The 26,154-nt window shown below is 41.5% G+C and overlaps 1 protein-coding gene across 1 annotated transcript in view; it reads left to right on the top strand.

The window, feature by feature from the left end:
* Positions 1-26,154, top strand: part of LOC147022155 (protein TANC2-like) — a 437,623-nt gene that overhangs the window by 115,658 nt on the left and 295,811 nt on the right. The window contains exons 3-4 of the mRNA XM_085890484.1: positions 7,726-7,838; positions 23,924-24,122. Of these exons, the coding sequence (XP_085746610.1) occupies positions 7,726-7,838; positions 23,924-24,122 (312 nt within the window). The remainder of the gene's footprint in view (positions 1-7,725; positions 7,839-23,923; positions 24,123-26,154) is intronic.

Here is a 26,154-nt window from a genome sequence, read left to right as displayed (position 1 = left end):
TATTCTCTGCTTTCCTTCCTGAAAGTCCCTGAAGTGTCCATCTTGTTTACCACGTGTACCCCACCCCATCCCTCTCCCTTCCACAGATCTCATGTCGTTGTTCCCCACTGTTTTTTGCTTCCCTCTCCCATCCCCCTCTTGTCTCCTGCTCTCTTTGTTATACGTTCTGTGTGTTAGCTCATGACATTGTATTTTAAATTGTACGACATTGCACGAGCCTTGACATTGTATTTTTTTTTAAAAAAATACTAATATAAAGTGGAGAGGATTACTCAATTCTTTATCTTCTAGAGGATGTATTACTTTGATCAATAATTAAGTTGCTTCACTTTTGTGGCACTTTTTGTTTGATCTGGAAATTTATTCAGGAAGGATTAAACAAGGTCTGTAGTTTGAGAGAGCTGTCCTTCACCCCCATGTGTCCTCCCTCTCCCCTTGATGTCACTCTCACTCTCACTTCTACTTTGCTGTTGGTGTTCCCCCCTTTGCATTTTGTTCCCTTCCATTCTGCTTTCGCTCTTCCATGAGCCTCAAACATGTATACAAAAAAATGAAGTTATTTTACACTTTTTTGGGGGGAGAATGATGAATGTGGCTCATTGGAAAGCGCATTTAGCCTCTGGACTTCCCTCCAAGCCTTGTTTAATTAAATGTAGAAATATATCACCAATTGCTCTTCGTCTGTGGAATATTCAATCATGGTTAGCATATTAGATACTTACAATTGTATTAGTAGTCAAGAATATAAAGTACTGTCGGACCCTGCTATTTGCGGGGGATACCTTCCTGAAATATGCCACGAATGTCAGGGTCTGCGAATATTGGGGTCCGCGAATGTCAGGGTCTGCGAATATTGGGGTCCGCGAATGTCAGGGCATTGTTTTAAAAAAAAAACAAAGGGGGGTTTTTTGTTTTTTTTTTAACATGGTCTTGGCTCGTGGAAGAGCAATTACACAGAACAAATCAGGACAGAACATAACAAAGGGAACAGCAGGGCGGAGAGAGAAAGTAGATGTAGACAGACAAACAAGGGATGCAGGTAACGATGAGGGGTAAGGGAAAACACAAAGGGTGGACAATATAGATACATAAGCAAAATTGTGTTTGACCAGTTTGTGATTTTGTCGAGGTCTGTTCGAGGTCTGAGGAGAAGGAAGAGGCTGCTGCCTGTCTGTCAGAAGGATGAGAGATGTCAAGGTAGAGTATGGAGTCATCAGCAAAGAGATAAAGAGGGCTTCCAGAGGATCGGTGAGATCATTGATAAAGATTAGGAACAATATGGGGCTGAGAACACTCCTTTGGGGTACTCCAGCCTTGACAGGGAGAGGACATGAAAGGGTTCCTTTGAGAGCCACACGATGACGATGAGAGGGGAGGAAGTCATCAATCCAAGAGTGGAGTTGGCTTTGGATTCCATTGGCACACAGTTTGGAGAGCAAGGCAGGATGTCAGACTGTATCAAAAGCTCGAGATATGTCCAGAGAGACGACTATGATCTCATGTCAGATATTGAGGGCCTCCACCACTGTTGGAAGAGTAGAAGCAGCATGTCCAAGGTAGAGTGACCAGGTTGGGATCAGAATTGATGATCTGAGATGAGGCTGTAAGAGAAAAGGAATGATTTTATGTCAACTGTGATAATAGATTCCACGACCTTGTTGATGATTGGAAGCACAGTAAGCTAACTAGGCTGTAGGTAAGGGGATCTGTTTTTGCACCTGTTTTTTTATGTAATGCTGTGATGTTCGCTCATTTCCAATTTCGCAGGTGGACATAGAGTAGACCAGTCCAAAAGTGTTTAAAAATCCATTAATAAAAATAAAAAAATGCGAATATGCGAAGCATCAATGTCGAAGCACGTCACACTTTATGACCCGCGAATACACGGGGTCCGTGAATATCGAACTTGCGAATAGCGGGGTACAACATTACATCAGATACAAGGAACTTTGGTACAGGAGGAGGCCATTTGACCCATCATGCCTGCATTCTGCCCACTTCTTTCAAATGCTTTGTACATTGTATTAATAAAGCCATTCTAACTATTTGTCATTTTTGTAACCTGCATAAAAACCTCCTCCACGCCTATGTACAATGTCCGCGACTGTTTTGTCTCTTTTCTCTGTTTTCGATGTTTTCATTGAGGTTTCCCCAGTTGTGTTTTTCTTTTTCTCATTACATGTTTGTATTTGGAATTTCTGGTAGTTCCTCCTGGGAGCACTCTGGAATGCTGGCAAACTCTTTAATGGCTGTCGCTAAGCTTGCAATACACTAATCCAGGAAATCTTAAATGAAGATATAAACGTTCTTGGCTATAATGATTAATCCATCTCTAAGTGTTTCGTCTCAGCATGACTTCGTTGACAGTTTGCTTTCCATATTAATAATTGGAATGTGGAATACAGATTTCAGTTTGAAGAGAAGTGTGTGAGGGTTTTGTTTGTGTTTAGTGGAGGGAGCTTGTATATACAGTACATATCTAAACATACCTATATTTATATATCTAATACATAAAGCTCATAATAATCATTCGCTGACTGGCTCACCTCACTCACTCACTGATATTAATGACATTGAAGCTGATACACCTGGAAAAATCACAGAACTTTTGGGAAGCATCCATAAATGAAAACATAAATAAACTAGGAGGGCACTCGGTAGAGCGCATACCTCCGCCATGCAATGCCTGATCCACGAGAACATATCGGGCCCAATACATTTTTGAAAAATAAAATCTAAATTTTTTTGAGAAAAAAGTTGCAAATTTTTTTTTTCTCTAACAATTTTTTTTTTTGGGGGGAGGGGGTTGGAAATCACTTAAAACATGTAGAAATGCAAAAACAAAAATTCAAATTTTTTTCAAAATGGCTGCCATAGCGGCCATATTGGACTTTGGACCAAGTCCAAAATCTAATGGCATGATCCTTGGACCATACCTAATCCCCCCACCAAGTTTTGTCGAAATCCGTCCAGGAGTTTTTCCGTAATACTGTTCACAAACAAACAAACAAACAGACAGGGGTGAAAACAGTAACCTCCATCCATCTTCGATGGCGGAGGTTAATGAAAAAAATATATGAAAAAAATAAATAAATAATGAAATGCAGGTGAGCAACCTGAGACAATGGGGAAGCATGGTTCGTTGTTGGTTACAATGGTAAGCATACCCCACGTGTGTGTGTGCGTGTGTGCGTGCGCGTGCGTGTGTGGATGTACATATGTATGTATGTGTATGTATATATATATATATATATATATATATATATATATATATATATATATATATATATATATATATATATATATATATATATATATATATATATATATGTATGTATATTTTTTGATCTATTTTTTGTAAAGAAGAAGAATGCGCTTCCAACCAAAAGTAAAAACTTGATCGACCTCGCTAATTTGAGCAAAAAAGCGAGAGCAGACTCGGTCTCAGTGCAATGTTTCACCGGCTTCACAGCCGGCTTCATCTTGAAGCTGCACTACCCTTGAAGCTGCACTACCCTTAAAGCCGCACTTCATATTGAAGCCGGCTGTGAAGCCGGTGAACCGTTGCCCTGAGACTGGGTCTGCTCTCGCTTTTTTACTCAAATTAGTGGGGTCGATCAAGTTTTTACTTTTGGTTGGAAGTGCCACCTTCTTCTTTAAAAATGTTTAATCCCAACCACCCCAATCTTGAACAAACAAACAAACAAACAATATGTATATATATATATATATATATATATATATATATATATATATATATATATATATATATGTATATATGTCGTTATATAAACATATAATCTTTTTTTCTCTTTGGCTCTCCATCTCTCCCTCTCCCATTTCTCTTCCCAGCCCCTTCCCTGATATATATCTCACGATATCTTTCTCTGCTTATCTCTCTTCAAGTTGAGGAAACAGAAAGAACAAGCTCAAATGAGCTAAGATCCTCGTCCTCTTAATGATGACGTCATAAAAACGAATATGACGTCATTGTGATGTATCAGGTTTGCGATAAATTATCTGTGCTAATGCCCGGCTTGATTCCCGCAAACAAAATTCAAACAGCTTGCCTAGTTTCGGAGATAATGGTTTTGGCGATTTCCATTAGCGGCGATATTATAACATCAACTTTTTTTCTCGGAAGAATTTCCAAAATCGGAGTGTATGACAAGGAAGAAGTGTTTCAATTTTGAAGATCCGAATTCGGATCTGATAATTTTTTCAGTGATTCTTTACTATTGAGAGATAGTGATAAACCAATATATAGCACATTATCTCAAAACCTTGTGGATGGATTCGGTTGAAACTTGATGGACATTGAGTGTGTGATAAGGACAAATTGATTCAATTTTGGTGAAGATCCGAATCCGGATCTGGATACGAGAATTATTTAATTTTTAAAGTGATTCCTCACCATTGAGAGATCGGGCCAAAACCGACATAGTCCTGTATAGCATGATATTTCAAAAATGTATCGGGCGTGATATGTTCTCGTGGATCAGGCATTGCGTAGCGGAGATATCTGCTTTACCGAGTGCGCTTCTAGTTCCTGCATGTGATTTATTTGTAAGATCCACCTTGGGAATTTGACTCATGTAAAACAAAATTTGTTTTCATCTCTCTCCTTTGTATTATATTATGCACGATGTGAATTCGTTCCCTTTCAAGGAACTTCAATGCAAGAGGAAGCCATTCGGCCCATCAAACTGATGCAATTGTTGCGAACATACGGTTGTTTGTCTATGCTCTAACCTTTTTAAATGCTGAGCTTCAAACAAGGAAGCAGCACATGCCATTTCTGAAGTGTTTGTTGTGACTCTGCCAGGGTTTTCGAACCGCCGACATCCCAGACTCACGAGCCGACACTCTAACCATCACGTCACCGAGTCTGATGAAATATGAGACATTATTGTCTCCAATTTCAATATTTACTAATTTGTGACTGCTTTCACTTTGGGATTTTGCTGTCCTTTTTATTTCTTCCTGTCCTTTCACTGCGAGCCATTGCAGGATTACTTCAACACATGCTAGCACGAAGGCCAGAGTCATCTCTGGGCAGTCAGGTGGTGTGCCATCACCTGTTGACAAATCCTAAGAAGACATGGAAGTCTGGGAAACAAACCCAAAAATAACTTGAAAAGACAGTCGGTCTTATTGTATATGACATGCTCAAATTCCAAATGAAAGAAATGATGAAATTTCTATTCTGGTGAAGAACTCATTTTAATCAATTTGCTCGGCACGCTTCCCTGAGCACATCACGGTATGCCTTCGACCAATACATGCCCTGCATTCCTTGCTCCCTAAAACTGATTTAAGATGATGGAGACATCAACTTTTGTTCAAATCAATTGCGTATGTTCACTTAACATTGAAGATTTATGGTCTTTCTTGATATTGATATATATATATATATATATATATATATATATATATATATATATATATATATATATATATATATATATATATATATATATATATATATATATATATATATATATATATATGAACTGCAAACTATAAAATAATTTAAACTTTAAGTGCTTTTACAAAAGTCCCATTGGTTAAATGTTTTGTTGGTTTATTTCTTCCCCCCCCCCCTCTCTCTCTTCTCCTTCGACACTTCACTTTGCTGTTTTATTACGAGTGGCAAAGTTGTTCAGCTGAAACAGCAACGCATGACTGGTTATTGATTTAAGATCTTGTAAATCTGTTGGTATTTTTCACATTATCCTTCTGGGTGGAGGTTAATACTTTTCTGGATTTATGTTTGTCATTTTTAATCATTCCCGTCCGTTCTCGTATTACTTTTTCATCCTCTCTATTTGTTCTTTTTTTTCCCCTCTTCTCTTTATTGTTTTTCAAAGTATTAAACATACCTCTTTTCTTTGGCAATTGTCAAATAATAGTGACATTTCATTGATGCTATTGAAAAAACAAAATGGAAGAAAGCCTTAAATACATTCCAGAGATGTGCAATCGTGAGAATTTTGGATCATCTAACGATGATGCAGTTCATCAGTTTTGAGAAGGTAATTGCCACAGAATTGTGACGTACCTTGCACTGAATATGATCCAAGAAGTGAAGGATGGAACTGAAATTTCACGATTATTCACGGTTCTGTATTGCATCATCAGGGCCAATCTGCAGATTGGCTTGAAAAAAAAAAAACAAAAACAAAAAAAGCTTCAATTGCTTTTATCAAGTTCGTTGAAGTTTGTTTAAGATCTGCCAGGAATGCTGCAGTGGACGTAGCACACTTACCTCTGAGCTGTTTATTCTGGGTTTCATTCCTGATCTGACTATAAGGTCTCACATAGGTGCTCCGAGGGCAGAGTGTTTTACAAAGTGTGCCCTGCCTCGGATGGACGTTAAGCTGGGTGTCCCGGCTGCTAGCATAAGTTGGTGAACGTTAAAGATCCCACGTTGTATTTTTTTCTGAAGACTTGGCTAGTTATCACCAGCACCCTGGAAAGTTCATGAAAGATTTAGTGAAAACTTCTCGCTTGGCCCACCCCCATAATAAGTTGGGATTAATTTGGGCTATTAAAGTAGTGGTAGTAGTGGTGGTAAGCCTGGTGTTGCCTCAGCGGTTAGGATGGCTGGCTTGGATCTTAGGTTCCTGAGTTCGAGCCTCGTTCGCCATTGAAGTAACACCAGGTGGGGTTGATTTAGCCAGTGATCCTTCCGTGTTTGGCGAAATGAATACCAGTGTACTAGTAATGGGGGCGTTGCATCAGCGGCAAAGCTGTGCCCTCAGCCAATGATGCTACCCGCAGCCCTGTGCTGCATATGAAGGAGGAGGAGGAGGAATAGTAGTAGTAGTAGTAGTGGTAGTAGTGGTGGTGGTGAATTTTTTTTTTTCAAATTGTGTTTCAATTGAAGTTAGGAACCCACAATCTTCTACCTGCTTCATGCAATCCTTAAGTATTTCTTTGATTCATTTCTTTGCTGTCGCTCTTCTCTTCAGTCACAGTTGAATATGATAAAAAAAAAAATTGTATCCCACGTTCTGACTTGCCTCGCCACAGGCATAACAACTCAAGTGGATGTCTCTCGGTTTTTCCTTCCACGGCACTGGTGTGGCCTCTGGAGGCTTGTGTAACAGCCCCTGACAAGTTGAGAGGAATTGGCAAGTCATGCATTTGTTCAGCTTCGAGTTCTGTAACTAAGCGTCCTCTATGCGGCATAATCTTACAAGTGCTCATTGTTAGGATAGGCTTCACATAACCGGCCTATCTCGGAGCCGGAGTGGCTGTCTGTAATGTTTTCTCTCTGCACAATTGCAGGTCTCTGTGCAGTTTGTGAGCGAATAGTCTGCGTATTTGTAGAAAATCACAAGGTTCAAAGGTCATAATCAAAGAAATGGACTAATGATGTAATTTCGGGAAGTTAAATATGCTCTGCTGATTGATTTGGACACTCGCTGTGGCTTTTGTCAGTGGCATTTGAATCACCAGAGGATTGAGGGCAGCAGTTGCTCTGATGACCACAGCATGTAGCCAATGATGAAAAGATTTCCTCTTTTTCAATCCTAACTCACTGCCTTGATGAAGGAAATGTTAGCTGCTGGTTGAGAAAGGGGGGAGGAAAGATTACCGCATTCATAATTGAGATGATTAATTCATCAAAAACGAGTTTCTAATGCTGACAACAAAATCCGTAAAGTATTGTTTTGTATTTTCAAGAATATGTTTTGAGGAAATGTGTGCTGCACGCAGGTTACCAAAAGCCGGCGTGTTCAGACGAAGCTACCAACGGGCTGATGGCACGTCTTGGCTTTCTGCTAACTGGACAGGCTCGTGGATTTAACAACGACAGCAGAGACTTGCAGGTGGGTGGTGTAAGGGCTGATATTATGAATGCTGTCCAAAGGTGATGTGGAAGTTTGACTACATGATATAAATCTACATGGTAGATACTACATTAAGCCATCTTTTTACCTTTACGGGAGGTCACATGTTGTTTTAAGTTGGAATTATTTTTTTTTTTAGAGGACGGAACATGTGTTTGGAAAGTTGTTGGGGAGGGTACTGGGTCCAACTGGAGTGTAGAACCATTTCCAGCTGGCTGGAAGAGCTTTGAATGATATACAGAGTGCAGTTGTTACGGAAGGTGTAAATAATTCACCCGTGTTAAGTAATCCTGGATCTAATAAGGCAGACAAGATCTCTGCTTACAGGATGTGATGCAATGCTTATGTGGGCAGGTCACAGCTCAGTTTGAGATTTGCTCGTCGTGAGCAAAACCTTGCTGGACCTGAAGAGCAACTCTGCTTCCTTCATGGTTTCTGAAGATCATGTCATTACAACACACCGAATCACCTGATTTTCATCTCCTGTTATATTCCAGGGTTCGAGGAAACCATGCAATTTTGTTTTGTTTAAATTTTTGTGTTACAATTCTGCGGCCTGGGTCTTAATAAGTGTACCCTGGTTTGTTTATTATTTACCACGATTAAACATGTTAATCATGCAACTACATTTTGTGTTGGCTGAGCGTAATTATTCCAATTAAAAGTATCTACAAATGAAGCTAATTCCGGTTCTGGGTTGCTTCATGGCCAGACACCATCTTCCGTGATCCGAGAGGTTACCTACCAAACCTGAGGATAGGCTTACCTGTTCCGGAATCGTCTTGTTTAAAAGTATTTTTTAATTGTTGACGTTCATTCTTTGATGTGATGTATTTGCGTGTCTCGAGTTCTTCTGCATGTGTTTTTGTGCTGTGTCCATGTGTCCTTTCCGAGCTGCATGCTCTTCCTGTTTACTTATTTGTTTATTTTTGTATACCTTGTCGAGGCTCGTGTAGAGCTAACACATAACACACGTCAAGGGGAGCATGAGACGAGGGGCGGGAGTGGGAAGGACAAAACAGTGGGGAACAGAGACATTAGGAGATCTGTGGAAGGGAGAGGGATGGGTTAGGGTTAGAGAGGGATGGCTCCCAAAGGACTGCCTTGGAGCCATTCCAGCTTCCACTGTGAGAGGAGACGAGAGGGTTTCATCGATAGAAACATGTTGACTGCAAAAGTGGAGAAAGTTATAAAGTCAGGAAAAAGATTACCTTGTACGCCAAAGGTGGTGTCAACACCACGGTTCAGTGTCTCACAGTGTACCAAGGCACCATGTTCATACACCGGCCACAGCACTTCCACCCCATCGGCTCATATCACCGTCCGGCCACGAGGTCAGACAGCAAGCTCGCAGGACTTGCACACCACACACATGCATCTTCACACACAGGCACATGCACACCCCTGTGGATAGTGCCCATACAAATCCCTTGGCAATCATAATTGTGGGTCACGCCATCAACATACACCCGTCTATTTATTTTGTATGGCCGAGCAAAGCCGTGGGTGCAGCATTGGCAAATGGGATGAGCGATCAGTGGAGCAGAACTTCCCATCTAACTACGCTTGCACACTAAATCAAACCAATGGAGGTAAGGATGAAAGCAAGCAGGTCCTAAACGTTGAACAGTTCAAGAAATACATTTTTTTATAAAACACCACAAAGGAATATCCATTCAGGGCGTATTTGCAATCGGCAATCAATGGGCATGTATTTTCAAAGCACAGGCAGGAATTACAAGCAAAGATCACAACTAATAGCTAAAAGAGAAAAGTAATTATTCTTAACACTTATGCAGCCCGCTTACCCATTCTTATCAATGACTAAACACAAGACATGGTGCACAATCAGAAACATTCCAGGGAAACTCAGATAGAGTGCATTGCAGAGCATAATTTGGATATGGCTCCTGGCTCACCTTACACAGGCTCATGCAGGCTTCGTGCAAGCTCGTGCAAGCTTCATACAGACTTGTGCAAGCTTGTGGCATGCCAGCTCCCCCTTGGCGGCTCGAGCCATCCAAACAGGCAGACATCAGCATAGGCTTGGCCAAAAGATTCGGGGTAAGGAGAGCTTGTAGACAAGAGCAAGAAGAGTGGAGATGTCCTGGCAAATGAGATGAGTGGAGACCACTCCTGCCATGCGAGACAAGTGGAGACCACTCCTGCCATGCGAGACAAGTGGAGACCACTCCTGCCATGCGAGACAACTGGAGACCACTCCTGCCATGCGAGACAAGTGAAGACATCCCACAAATGAGACGAGTGGTGATATCCCGGAAAATGAGGCAAGTCAAGAGTGCTCCTGCCATGCGGGAGTGGAGACATCCTGGCAAATGAGACAAGTCAAGAGTGCTCCTGCCATTTGAGACGAGTAGGGACATCCCACAAATGAGACAAGTGGAGACATCCCGGCAAATGAGACGAGTCAAGAGTGCTCTTGGCAGATGAGGCGAGACATGTGGAAAGGCGTCGAGCACTTTCCAATCTCATCTGGATGAACACCAAAGACACAGTTGAGAGTGATGTTTTTCAAAGGAGAGGCTTCCATGCTCACAATGAGAGCTTGGCTGTTGGATACCATAAAGAATATAACGATTCAAGCGACCATGATCTCTTGTTTTGTACTTCGCTTGTTCAGGCTCTCAATATCCCCAACTACATCCACTGGTTTTCACATCCACACTCTGGAGGTTAAACTGATCTGGCCTTTAACAACCATGGATGCTGCAGTGACCCCGATACACTCTGTACTCTGCTACCTGTTCAAGTATATATATATATATATATATATATATATATATATATATATATATATATATGTATGTACAGTAGACTAGGTGTAAGTCGGCAGCGTGTAACTCGTCACTTCGCCTAAGTCGACAGCGTCAAAAAGTCCCGAATTTATCTCATGTTAAATCCCTTTGAATAAAGGGTCATCCCTCTCTAAGTCGTCACTTCGTCTAAGTCGTCAGATGTTGTCCATTCCCGTGTAATGTAAACTCAAGTAAATTACCACTCCAAGCTCGTCACATGGAACTGCTGCCTCGTGACAATCCCGATTTCATGGAATCGTGATGCTCGATCATTGGTTTACCCCACCAGTGGTAGGCTATTTATAACTGCGTACACACGTTGATCGCACTGCAGGCAGGACAATGGCGACTAAGCGTAAGCTTACAACTAAAACCTACCAAGAAAAATACGACATTATCCAGTTTTGCGAGGCAAACCCACTGATGAAGAAAACAGCCATAGTTGAGAAGTTGGACATCAAACGGCAGACATTGAACGATATCTTGAAGAATAAGGGCAAGATATTTGGACAAGTGGAGAAGATCGCGAGGCCGGTGGTAAGTGTGAAACGTGTGAGATGTGTGTCCTTTGAAGATGTCGATGACGCGCTCATCATCTGGTTTCGGCAAATGTCGGCTCAGCCAAATATTCGGTTGGACGGTGAAATGTTGCTGCTGAAGGCACATAAATTCGCTGCGGACCTCGGGCATGATGATGCCGAGACCTTGCCGATGCACTGGATAGACAGATTCAAACTGAGGTGGGGAATCGGCAAGGTCAAGAAGTGCGGCGAATCAGGCAGCACCCTGGATGTGATGCGCCGATACTGTCTTTCGGTGGAGGATTGCTCAGACAAAATCATGGAATACAATGACCGGTTTGAGTCCTTTCTCATGCACCAGATGCCCAAGAGTTTGAGGCAGTCAAACATAGCGGATTACTTCGCGAATGAGTAAAGGATCGATCGAGCTTCGTGTTGAAGTCCGATCATGGTTTTATATTGGCTTGTTTTGTGCATTACTGCACTCACTCACACATAGCCATTGAGTGGTAATCATCACCACGATGACTGTGTGTCATGTAATTTGTCACCATACCATCACCGATGGTATACGAGTTGTCTTACAGTTGTTCATTATCTTTACTTTTGATAAACTCATTCATGAATTCCATCTTTGCTTGATCACTTTCCAACTCACCAATAAACCTCAACCTATGCCCGAGGATTGTGTTTTCCTTTTGGTACAATATCCGTCTCTCACACATACGTGTCCAGGCCCCGCGTGATTTCATCCTTCACCCCACAGTCATCATGAATGTTCGCATATGCGTAAGTCGTCACATTTCCAAGTCATCACTGTTTTCTTGGTCCCGATGGTGACGACTTACGCCTAGTCTACTGTATATGCATATATATATATATATATATATATATATATATATATATATATATATATATATATATATATATATATATATATATATATATATATATATATATATATATATATATATATATATATATATATATATATATATATATATATATATATATATATACCGAGTGTAGTGGCGTGCGCCTGTAATCCGACTACTCGGAGGCTTGGGTTGGAGGATCGCTTGAGGACGGGAGCTCTGTGCTGGGCCGCGCTATGAGAAGGTGTAGGGCAACCCGGAATCATGGCGAAACCCAATCCTTATCCCTGTGTCATAAGAGGCGACCAGGGTTGCGTCAGGAAGGGCATCCAGCGTAAAACCTGTGCCAAATCAGTATGTGGATCATCACGGATGATCCGCTGTGGTGACCCCGAACGGGAGCAGCCGAAAGAAGAAGAAGAAGAAGAAGAAGAAGATATATATTTCTTTTTTTTAATGAGGTCCGTCTAAAAAGTAACGGGACTGAGCCTGCTGTGTGCTCCACTTCCACAACTTCAATGAACGGGTTGCGTCAGTCTTTTGCAACATTCCAGCAATGTATATGATTGGCGATGGTTGACTGCGCACATTGTGTGATTTTTTTACAGGTCATGCTTTAGTCTGACATGTTGTCTAGTCTGAGTCATCGCGCTATGAGTCGTAAGCAGAGAGCCAATCTGAAGTTTCTTGCCAAGCTTGGCAAAACACCTTCCGAATCCTTCGCAATGCTGCAGCAAGTCTACGGGGAAGAAACCTTGTCACGTACATGTGCATTTGAATGGCACAAAATGTTCAAAGAGGGACGGGAGGAGGTTGAAGACGATCCACGGTCTGGAAGACCTTCAACGAGCAGAACGGCGGACATCGAGTGTGTGAAGCAGATGGTGCGTGCAGATCGTCGACTCACTGTGCGGATGATTGCTGAGGAACTTTCCACCAACAAGGACATTGTCTGGAGCATCATCACTGAAAATCTTCAAATGCGCAAGGTGTGCGAAAAGATGGTCCCCAAGCTGTTGTCCAAGGACCAGAAACAGTAAAGAGTCACTGTCTGTTAAGACATTATCGAGCGTCTCGAGGACGATCCAGAACTGCTTGGGAGAGTCATTACTGGTGATTAATCCTGGATATTCGAATACGATCCCAAAACCAAACGGCAGAGTCGTCAGTGGAAAAGTCTGGCATCACCAAGACCAAAGAAAGCAAGGATGTCGAAGTCGAAGGTCAAGGTGATGCTCATCGTGTTTTTTGACATCAGGGACATCGTCCACTTCGAGTTTCTACCACAGGGTCAAACAGTGAATCAATACGTGTGCACAGAGATCCTCCGGCGCCTCATGAGATCAATCCGGGACAAGAGTAGGGATCTGTGGGAGAGCAACGCCTGGGTACTCCACCATGTCAACGCCCCTGCTCACAGTGCCCTGGGCATCCGACAGTTTCTGGTGTTTGCCAGACTTGGCCCCTTATGATTTTTTCCTGTTCCCCAAGCTCAAGGGGGGTGATCATGGGGACCCGATTTCCTGATGTGGAAACAATCAAAAGGGCCGTGACGACGGAGCTCCGGAGGATTCCAGAAGAAGCCTTCCGGGGGTGCATCATAGCGTGGAAGAAGAGGATGGACAAGTGTGTGAGACTGGAGGGAAACTATTTTGAAGGGAACAAGCTGTGATTTCAATATATTATTTGGAATAAAATTTCTGTGAAGCCAGTCCCATTACTTTTTAGACAGACCATATATATGTATAATGTGTATATATATATATATATATATATTTCTTGTATAATGTATATATATATATATATATATTTATATATATTTATATATATATATATATATATATATATATATATATATATATATACACTACCGGGTGTAGTGGTGTGCGCCTGTAATCCGGCTACTCAGAGGCTTGGGTTGGAGGATCGCTTGAGGACGGGAGCTCTGTGCTGGGCCGCACTATGAGAGGGTGTAGGGCAACCCGGAATGATGGCGAAACCCAATCCTTATCCCTGTGTCATAAGAGGTGACCAGGGTTGCGTCAGGAAGGGCTTCCGGCATAAAACCTATGCCAAATCGGTATGCGGATCATAATGCATGATCTGCTGTGGCGACCCCAAACGGGAGCAGCCAAAAGAAGAAGAAGATATATATATATATATATATATATATATATATATATATATATATATATATATATATATATATATATATATATATATGTATGTACATCAGACCCCCAATGGTCTGATCATGTACATCAGACCGCCATCTTACTTTCAATACCCCAATGGTCTGATCAAACTCTCTGCTACTTTCAACTTTCAGTCTTCCCTTCTTTATCCCCATCGGTCCGTTGCCCCCTCTGCTTTTCTTAATTCCCCAATAATCCCTTTCACAAAATATAATTTTGGCAATCCCTCCTTCACTCCATCAGTCTTGCATTCAACCCTGCAGCCATTTGGTCATCCCTTGGTCCAGCTGCATCCCTCTCCGTTTTCACTCCATTCATGCATTGTTTAATTGTGCACATTTGGTCCACCTGTAGTCAGTCATTAGTCCTTTGGGCCGATTGGATTACCTTCACCGCATGGGACCGTGTCCCCTCTCACAGGCATGTTCGTGGCACGAAGTGCAATGCTTTTCCCATACATGGTGGGGGTGCGGCACACCTCGCAGGCAGAATACAGTGGAGCACTATACAGAGAAGGGAAGACCCTGTGAGGAGGAAGGGGCTCGTAGCTGGTGCGAAGAGAAGGGGAAAAAGCCAAATCGAGAGAGGGAGAAGAAGCTGAGCAGTGGACGGACGGAGACACCAAAAAGCTTGTCTGACCAGGAGCTGAGTTTGTGCAGAGAGGGAGGAAGCCCTTCATGTGAAGGAGGGCAGTTTCAAAAGCCCAGAATGCAGTTTGGTTTGTGGGCAGCTGCTGGACATGGGAACCCAGCAGAAATGGAGCGAGCTGCTTGCCGTCACATATCTTGCACACCAGAGAGGACTTGCCTACTGGGTTTGAATGTCTCAGAAACACAGCTGCATATCCCATCGCCCATCTTCCACATCCTTCCCCCCACCCATTCCCTCATATATTTGGACTGGCGCAGCCCCGTTGGGCTGTGTGAGGTAAGGGAAAAAGAGTTGATCCTACTTTTCTTTTCTTCTCAGGTTCTTCTTCTTATTCTTATCTTCTTCTCCCCGGATTGAATGATGGCCATGGTCCTTTGTGTAAATAAGATTCCATAATAAAGACTATGTGGTACAGTTAAATCTGCTCTGTTGTGCCTTTTGCTTTCTTGTCTATAAATACTCACTTTTCAATAAACGTGTGTGTGTGTGTGTGTGTGTGTGTGTGTGTGTGTGTGTGTGTGTGTGTGTGTGTAAAATATATAATTGTTGGTATTTCCAATCTGTCTTGTTGTCCTTTCCTTCATTGGCCCGAAAGTATAGCTTGACGGGAATTTCTATCCCACCTGATTTGCCCTGTTAGCCGGTGCTGCACTGATCTGTTCTGCTAGTGCTAGGCAGATCACCAGGTGTGGTCCCGAGGTTGTGGCCTCCATTTAGGTTGGCGTGCCAATAGAAAGGTGTTGCGGAAACATTGAAGCGTAACCCTGCTGGGCCGGGTCGAGCGGCTACAGCTGTGAAATAACTGCAGCCTGTTGGACTGCGGAGTTATCTGTGATCGGCAGCCTCAGGACCGGGTGTTCGGGAGAAACTCGAGTGTTTCCCCTCGTTGGAAGCCCCGAACTCTGAGCCAGAACAATATATACATGAGTTGCTCGTGTATGCTGCCTCGCAGGCAGCTCGGTGGGCTGTTGCTGCATCAGCGATGAGATCCTTAGGTTCGTGTCCCGAGTTGAGTCAGTATTTTTTCACACTCGTCACACGCAGGAATTTATTCCTTGAAATTGAATGTGGAATACAGTGTATGTATGTATAATATATATATATATATATATATATATATATATATATATATATATATATATATATATATATATATATATGAACTTGAAAATGTCAATCATTTTATATGCGAATACCTGTGCTACCCACTCTTGCTGCGACACTGTTGATCACATGTACTACTTATTGGTGCTTTACAGGTATTGCATCACGTGTATCGTCCTTCGACAAAGGGTGATGTAAAGCCAGGGACCCACCTTTCAGCATTAGTTGGAAGATGTTCAATATCCCACGGTATTTTTACGAAAGAGGAGGCAAGTTATTGTCAGCACCTTGATCAAATTTCAAATTCCCACTCGAATGTGCAGTGCACTGCATCAGAAACACAGCCATACTTCTGTGATGACGCAACCAGTTGGACATATTGTATCGTGGTTGCAAGGTTGGGAATCATACCAATGTATGTGCACTCTCTAAGTGGAAACTACGAACCACTACAATCTACTTGGGGAACAGCTGGCATTTCTCAAAGTTTACTTCTCTAATTCACATTTGTTTCATTGCGTCCCATATCAGTTTTGTGTTGACCATTTTGGTGCACACACACACACACACACACACACACACACACTGGAAATACAATCGCTCATTGTCTGTCTTTAATTTCACTACCCCTGCATGATGTGTTCTGGTGCTTATAGAGTAAAGTGAGCTTATGCTAAATTAACAACAGAACAAGGACATTCACACTGTTGGCATCAGTTTGTACCATTGCCAACAGAACACGTGATTAATGTGTGTTCCTTGTGCTTTGTGAGGCTCACCAACGCTTCAACGTCGCAAATACTCAAAGCACGATGCTGATTGTACCCCCTTCCATTCTGCTCCATGCATACGTCATAAATAGTTGACTATTAGAGAACCGATAGGAGAGGATTGTGGGAGTGAAGACTGGTCATTGAGCTCTGAAAAAGTGGGTTGCTTTGTAAATGCGGTCTGAAAGGGCTGAGGAAAGCTTCTACTTGTCCTCCATCTACTGATAGAGATGAAGCAATCAGTGCAATGAGGCCTGAATCAATTCGAAAGACCATTGACAGTCTGCCAATTGGCCCTCGGTGGGTAAGCAGCCCCCCCCCCAACCTGCACCTCTTCTTCATGACAGCCAGTGACAATGATGTTCAAGGACTTGGATTCCACACAGGTGGGAGACTTGGGACCCAGTGCCATTTTGTGATCCATATTCCATGATGTTGGCCTTGTGTGCATTGGTTAACCTTGCAGTGCCAGTTATAAAGACATGCAGGCCTGGCAGCAGCGTGGATGCCATGGGGGGTATGGGAGTTGTGAGGGGGTAGGGTTATCCACTTATTTAGAGGTTTCATTCATTTAGTCACTGGCACTTCTTCACTGACCCAACAGTTTGTTGATGGACTGCCTGCGACTCGTATACGGCAGGTACTTTTTTTTGGGTTTGTTTTAAACCATTTTCTTGTTTTGATTTTTCACACTTAAGATGTTTGAAAATGAAATAAACAATGTCTTGATGTTCATCTCTTCACCAAACATGTGCTGCGATACCTATCAACCCTGGAAATGCATCGATTAGAAAATACCACTCAACAAAAAGGGTTCCAAACAGGAGGTATTACTGGTACCAATTGCTCCACAACCCAATCCATTTTTCAGAAGTAACAAGACTATATCATCGTCATCATCATCATCACTTTTAATTTGATGAATGATTTGTCGTGGATTTTTACATAAATTTAGAATCTGAAACTGAGGGGCCACTGGATCTAAACTGGATGTGCCAGGCCCTCTTGGCCTCCTCCCCAATCCCTATAACACCAGGTCCACAGACTACGTACAGTATGGAGGCATTTAATTTTGGTTAATGATGAGACAATAAAAATTAACCAAATTAAGAGTTCCTTCACAACAATTAACAGCATTTCGACACAGAGTTGGCATCAAGTGGTTGCCCAAGCATAACTAAACTACCCTTGTGCTTTCAGCCACTCAAGCTGATGTAGCATGAAAACTTCAAACAGAATATCAAATGTGGATTTTATTTTTTATTTTTTCGAATATCCCATCCTTCTTGCTAACCCCATTGGAGATGGTGGGCAATGATGGTTGTGACATTGCAGTCCACAATGACTGCTCCCATCTGTCACTTGCATGGGATGTGTTTGTGCCGGTGGACTCGTATTTGTGAGCCACACTATTTCCCATAAATTAAACACATCAGTCCCAAAGTTTGATTGTTAGTTTGTCGATTCTGACTCAGCAACTTTTTCATTGAGGCACTGCATTCTGTTTGCTTCAAACTGACTAATCCCATTGTGAACTCGAACGGCACTCGGTAGAGTGCATACCTCCGCCAGGCTGAACAGCTTACAATTTTGATCCCACTGATAGGTTGGATCTGGATCTGGACTTGAACCAAAATCGAATGGATTCATCCTTGACCCACACCCGACCCGTCCACCAAGTTTCGCCCGAATCCGTTCACAACCTTTTGAGATATCGTGCTCCCAGATATCCTTTGGTGGTGGAAGTAATAATGTGGTGTCATGTGGTTCGGTGTAGTACTGTGTCTAACCTGGAATTTTTCTTTTATTTGCTGCAATGCAAACAAACATCATGTCGATCGTGCTTCTGCTTAAGCAGAAACCATGCTGTTTGTCATGTAGGATGTTTCAAAGCTGTGGCTGTTATTATTCTATTTAGCATCACTCTTGGAAGGACTTTGGTGGCAAAGATAATGGTGAGATTCCTCCAATTGGAACACTCAGACCTTTCTGTTTTCCTCTTGTATAACCAGTCGTGCAACCATTGATCTTGGAGTGGAGTTTCTTCTTCCCATGTTAAATTGAAAGGAGACTAACATTTGTCTTTGCTATTTCTAAGAATTTTTTTTTTAATTCACTTCAACATTTATTTCATCAGGACTTGATTCCTCGCAGGATAGCTTAGAACTGCCTAACCTGGGTTCAAATGTTGACCGAGCAATAAACGATCACCCTGGTGTTTCGCATGCAGGGCGATGCGTCATCGTGTGCGCCGTCCATCGGAAGGACGTCAATCCGGAGAGTTGCTGAACTTTGTCTGTGATGATAAAGCTCAGCTACTTGACCAATACTTCTGAGAGGTCCATTCCTTGAGTATGATGAGCTGTAAATCTTGAGTCCAAAATACATGTATTTGGTCTGATGGAGACCCACAATCAGTTGTGACTCATTTGTTTTATTTGCCAACATTTATGTTTCATAGTGCGAAGTAAAGTTAGTCATTTGTTTTTGCGCGTCACCATATTGGCTCTTCCTCAACACTGACCAAGTGTTGTTTATGCAGTTTCGGTGAGCTCTATTATAAAATGAGTTCTCTTATGAGGAATGTCAACACAGGAGGATGCTATTAGGCCCATCGAGCCAGTGCAGTCGTTGTTTGTCCATTATGTTTTCTTTTTAATGCCGAACGTCAAGTATAGTCAGGTGGCGAGGTGAAATTACCGTTACTGACCGGATAAAAGCATCAGATTTTTCATGGACTCAGGGTTCAACATAACTTCAAAATCTAGGGTGAGTACCACGATAAAACGACTGAACCGCTTTCGTCTAATTCCAAGATGGCCACCTTGATCACACCACCCCTGATTAAAGACCAGAACTATTGACTATTTACCCTCTTTGTATGGCTAAGTAGTAGATTTTATGGCACAAAATAAATATTATAGGACATAGAGGAGCTGAAAGATTTTAATTTTAAACTTTTTATTGTTGATAGAAACAAAAATCATGGCCAAATTCAAGATGGCGGCCATGTCTTTCAGGTCGGAATATATATTTCTCGCAGTTTGGAGTATTTTGCGTGTTGCTTTTCATGAGGTTGTTTTAGGAGGAAATAATACAGCATTTCTGATTCCTACAAACATGTATATGAATACCATAATGTACTTTTAATGGAGTAATGTACTTTTTACACGTGTCTGTCTATTTGAGTTCAAGCAATTTCATACATCTACATTGGCAAAGCGGTGAGCAATCTAGGTTAGCTTTGGAACATTTACATGTAGTGCAATGCCCTTTGCATGAACATCTGATTAATTCTCTGCAAGCCTGAGAGACCTCAGGAATTGTCATCCAAACAGGCAACTATGTTCCAGACTCCTTAACCCAGCCAATATCTTAGGGGGGAAGGAACCACTTGTTGAGTTTCTGTGCTGGTCGTCCAGATTCTTGCCTGGTATATCCCTCGTCGAACATGTTGAAGCAACGCATTCTGAGTAGGTGGTAAAAGATCCATTGAAAGATTTATCTGACATAATAAATCCTGTCTTATTTCATTAACAGAGATCAGTGGGCTGCTTTTATCATGCAGGACAACAATACGTCTCTCAAGTTGGAAGTTATTGGAATCAGTGTCAAGTTGCAGAAATGGATGTTCTGCAATATGGACGAAAGTTTCTGTTACATCTTGATATGAGTGCCACGCTTGCCGCACTGACCTTTTTTCCCTTTCCCTGGAAGGCAGATGTAGTGTCGCATCCAGATATTGCATGGAAGACAGGCAGTGCAACTGATTTTTCTGGTCCAAGATTAGCGCTTATAGAGTCTATGCTACAGTATCTGTAATTCCTGCCCATACCAAAGGCAACCCAGACATCCACTAAAGGCTGTGTCCTTGTAAAACAGTGGAATTGGCCAACAAGTATGCCGATAACATGAGTATCTACAGTGCGTACTAAAACACTTTTGCTGCCTTGCTTTAGAGCATGAAGTATGTGAACAACAATCCGCGTGTCCGCTTCCTCGTGATTACATTTACCGATTTGTAAGGATGACCCCAACAACAAAACAGACTCATCCGATGTGATATTGAGAGATGTTCCTTCTGGATGCCTGAACTGTGCAACCTTGCCAGTTAGAAAGCTGAAAAGCTCCTTTTTATTCTCTCGATCACGTAAAAAGCCTAACCAATTCCCTGGTAGCTTTGCCTGATCTTGCACCTTCTTACGAATACCATTTCCTCTTTTTTTCTGGAGTAGATTTTTTCAAACTGTCTGAAATATATGTGTCCAAAACTATGTCTATCCTCCTTGTATCTAGTAGATGCTTCTGTAAGTGAGGAATAAATGCTTTGTCAGCGTACTCACTGAAGGTAGAAATTCCATTAGTTGGAAGGCAATGAACAATTACAGCTCTGTCCAGTACCTTACAGTCAAATATTCCTGGTGGATCCATTTCATCAGACGGCTCATTACATTTCAGTAAGTCTGATTTACTGCCCGGTAGATGAAGCTTTCCAAAATCTGATAGCGAGGGTGGGAATGACTATCTCATGGGCAAAAAACTCTTCCAAATCAGATTCCCTGTTTTGCATAGCAATGTATAGCTGACCAAACCGAGCTACATTGTTTTGAACACCTTCATTTTCTTCCCTTGCTTTGACACTTCCTTTTTCTGAGGTTTTCTGAACAAAGCCACTGAATTCTTCTTGATAGCATCATGAATAGAATGGGTACAGTCCTCAAGAACACATTTCACATAGTTCTGGTACTGCTTTCTGCAACTTTCCTCGAGCGCATACAGAGAGGTTATCACCGATTCATCTGCAAAGGTGCGGTTGTCCAGTGAAAAAAGTTCTGGCAAATCATCCAAAAAAAAATTACATTTTGAGACTGATTTAGGACTGGCTTTGCCTGTTATGTCTCTCCAGACTGTGCATCAGTTGTTGATTGTTGGCCATCTTAGATTTCCATGTGTCACGTGACTTCCGTAAGGCGTTGAAGGTGGTACCACCCTGAAATCAATCTACAGGTTCTATAGAAACGTCATGCCAAATTTGGTGCTTTTATCCACCAAGTAACAGTAATTTCTAAATATGACACGAAGCCACTTGACTAGTCTGGAAGCATCACGTACCATTTCTTAAGTGTTTGGTATGACTCGGCCAGGGTTCGAACCGCCAACCTCCCAGACTCGAAGCGGACACTCCAGCCATTACACCACCAAGTCTGGTTATATCACTCCAGACGGGACCTGAAAGCACAATCCCTGGCTTAGGAAGTCAATGCCTTATCCATTGTGCCACTGGAGCAATGAATTTTAGGCCCCAGCTGTTGGTTTTTCATTGTTGTTCTTTCGTATGAAGCCTGTGGCTGCTGGTTGCATCGTTTCCTGGAAGCATGGCTGTGCCGCTGATGCAATGCCCCTGTTCCCTGTAAGCTGGTACTAATTTTGCCGACCTCAGAAGGATGACAGGCAGAGTCAACCCCACCTGTTATTAATTCAACAGAAAATGGGATCTGAACTCAGGATCCTAGGATCCCAAGCCCACCACCCTCATCATTAAGCCAACACCAAGCATAACAAGGAGGTTGGCAATAAGAATATGACACTGATTTACCTGGCATCATCGCATTTCTTTTTCATTTATCCAAAGTTCATCGTGAAGCTTGGACAGATATCACTTGCAAGACGAAAACATTGGCATATGTCATCATACGTTGATCATGTAAATTACAAGGACATTAATGGAAAACACACTTACATATAGTATATAGGATTTGAACCTGGGTTTTGAGCATTTAGAGGCAGGGTTTCAGAAGGGAATGCTAAGCAAGCCAATTGTTATTATTAATTTTGTATTTTCTTATTGATACCATTGTTATTGTTATAGTTGTTCAATGAAATCTTTGTCTTTCAAGTTATTACGTCCAAAATCACCAAAGTCAAAATGTGATTATTTTATTTCGTACTTGCTCTCTTTGTGCTGAATTTTAATATCGTAGTTTGTTTAATTCACACGTGACAGCTAACATGTTATATTAACGAGCACACACCCCTATACCATCGACAGATGTTAGAAGCAGCGCATAGTCAGGCCTAGTTTGTTCTTGGACGGGAGCTTGACCGTGGAAGGTCTGGAAGGAGATGTAGGTTGAGGGAAGACAGGATATCTCCATTGGCACTGTGCTTGTCCTTGAGCTGTCTGTGGATGGATTTTGTTCCCTTGGGGGAGTCTAGTCTGCCTAAATACTATTTGACCCAGTGCAGTCCATCTTAAAGTGCATCTTCCCTTTGATTGGGATTTAAATCCAGGTATTCTCTCTCTGCATCTATGTTGTAGATGTGAAAGATCTTACTTTACTGTATTTGATGAAAAGCAAACCATTGTGCACGAGTACTCTGGCTAAACTCACTGCCTTGGAATTATGAGAGATGCAAGTTAATTACAAGAGAGTTGTGGATGCTAAGTTAGATAAAGTTCAGATGGACAGTAATAAAATGTTAGATTAAGTTAATGGGGTAAGACGAGCACAGGCATATTTATGGCCAAATTGCCTCCTATGCAATTATTTTTTTTATATCTTCAGCAATGTTACACATATCTACACGATTGTTCTTTGCGAGTAATTGAACTTGCACATTTCGTTTTCATTAAATTTTTTTTTTTCTATCTTGGAAACTTTTGCACGATAAAATTCTTTTTCGTTTTGTCAAAAGAACGTTTCATTGCAGGGATTAAGCAAAGGGCCATTTTTGCAGTGAAACGTGAGAATCAAGCTCAATTGCAATTCTTCCCCTGGGGATAATCATTCTCCTGAAAAAGAGTTTTTGTTGGCACGATTGAGCACTGTGGATTTTTATTTTCACTTCTTGATGGAATCTTTCTGCTCTCCATTTTCAAAGTTAATAAAAAGCTCGTGGCAGACATTCAACTCCACAAAGGAAATGCTTTCTGGGGTTTGTTTCTAAGTACCAATTTACAAGGGACCATTTACAAGAAGCCATTTTTGAGAAAACCTTTTTAAAAGTGTTCATTGTGCTGCGATACTTATCCTCTGACTCATACTATCATATCATTGGAGTGGTAGGATTGAATATGCATTACGTAATTGATATCCCGAATGATCTCTACTTCTTGGTTCCATTGTTTTAGCTCCAAGGAGCCGATGATACCAGCCCGACCTGCTCCCCACCGGACGTGCCAACGTCTCTCCACATCCCCAGCAGTCCCAGCTCAACCTTTTCCATGCCTCAGCCTCGTGGCATGACCTGGTCTCGTCATGTACCCGCAACCACCACCTCACTTCGTACACCAAGCTCTACGCTGGAGAGCAAGGACAGTGGCATTATTGGTGAGAAGGAATAAAATTGGCACGGATATAATAATGGGGTGTGCTGTAGATACAGAAATATTTCTCTAATACTAAAAGTAAACACATATTTGTATATGTATTGTTTCATTTTCATTTATACACACACACACTAGAAAATTGTTTAATTTGTCATATAACTGAAATGTTCAAACGATAAAAGAAAAATTCCTTGATTTTTGAATAAAAGAGTATTTCCAATCGAAATCCAATATAAATCCGGTCACTCGAGTTGATTTGTACTCTGAGGCTAATCATTCCTCGAATGGAATAATATTCAATAGAATTATATTTAAGTTTTCAATTCAATTCAATTCACATTTATTTCCACAATTGCCTATGTGAGAGAATAAATATAACTTTTTGTGAGCTTTGACCTTGAAATATGACCTTTTGAACTTGAAGATGACCTCAGGTGGTGTTGAAAATGACACTATTGAACTCGCCGTCCTCAAAAACCCCTATATGGATCCCGAGATCGTGTCTCTAGCATAAATTGTGAGCTTAATAAGACTTGGAAGAAATATCAATCTATAAGAGAAGAAACTAGTCCAAACTAGAGGGACACTCGGTAGAGGGCATACGACCGCCACACAATGCCTGATCCACGAGAACATATCTGACCAAATACATTTTTTCCAATATCATGCTATACAGTACTATATCGTTTTGGCCCGATCTCTCAATGGTGAAGAATCACTTTAAAAATTATATAGTTCTCGTATCCAGATCCGGATTCGGATCTTCACCAAAATCGAATCAATTCGTCCTTGCGACACCCAACATGTCCACCAAATTTTGTCAGAATCCATCCACAAGTTTTTGAGATATAGTGCTCCATATCGTTTTTGGCCCTATCTCTCAATGGTGAAGAATCACTGAAAAAAAATTATAGTAGCCAAATCCGGATCCGGATCTTCACCAAAATCGAATCAGTTCATCCTTGCCACACACCCAACCTGTCAACAAAATTTCATTTGGATCCGTGCACAACTTTTTTGAGATATCTTGCACACAAACAAACAGCCAAATCGACAGAAAGGTGTGAAAACATAACTTCCTTCACCTTCGCTAGCGGAGGTAATAATACATCAGAGTTCGTTTGTTAAGAAATCTTTAAGCGACCCACAGATGACTGTGCCTTCACTGCTCCATCAATACTATTCCAGAGACGTGGCCCAAAGTAACGTAGCATATTAATGGCGTATGATGTGCGAGTAAACGGTAGAAATAAGTTGTCTCGTGATCCTGTGAAATGAGTGTGAATATCATGGACTGCGGTAGAATGTTATTAAAGACTTGCGGAAGAAATTTATTTCCATGGTTGTACATGAATATCCGTGTATGTAATTTATGAATGTCAAAACGTTTCAATATGTTGAGTTTAGTTAAAAGAGATGCAGTGTGGTCACATGGATGAGAAAGGGTGAGATTATTGTTGCTCACTTTTCCCAAACTGAGAGTGAATGATATTCACTGTTACTTGAGTCCAAACATTGTCACAATAGTTCAGATAAGGAAGAATTAAAGTATTATAGGGGGAGACTAACGTAGAAGAAGGAAGGAAGGTACAAACTTTTGACAGAATGACCATATTTCGAGAAATGATCTTCACAATCGATGAAATATGATTCGTCCAGTAAAGTTTGTCATCCAAGATTACACCTAAAATTATGTGGAATGAAGGATGCATCATGCTCTGTCAATATAAATATCATATATGGTATCAGATAAAAGTTTAGTGTATTTACTGAAGAACATACACTTTGTTTTATTTGGATTTAAATCGAGTTTGTTGGATTTGAACCAGGTAAAAAAAACCTTGATGATCTCACTTTTGAGAGTATTGATCAACTAATCTCAACTTGGATTGGAATAGATGACAGTAGTATTATCAGCAAAGAGAAAGCAAGATCACAAGGGAGAGCAAGAATGTAGTTTCATTGACATGTAATAAGAAAAGAAGAGGGCCAAGTATAGATCCTTGGGGAACTCCATGGCTAATAGCTCTTCA

This window comes from Eptatretus burgeri, chromosome 8, assembly GCF_056783735.1.
Source record: "Eptatretus burgeri isolate ZD-2024b chromosome 8, Ebu_testis_v1, whole genome shotgun sequence".
Lineage (NCBI taxonomy): Eukaryota > Metazoa > Chordata > Myxini > Myxiniformes > Myxinidae > Eptatretus > Eptatretus burgeri.
Note: the sequence above shows the minus strand (reverse complement) of the source record. Positions and strands in the feature narration are given on the sequence as shown.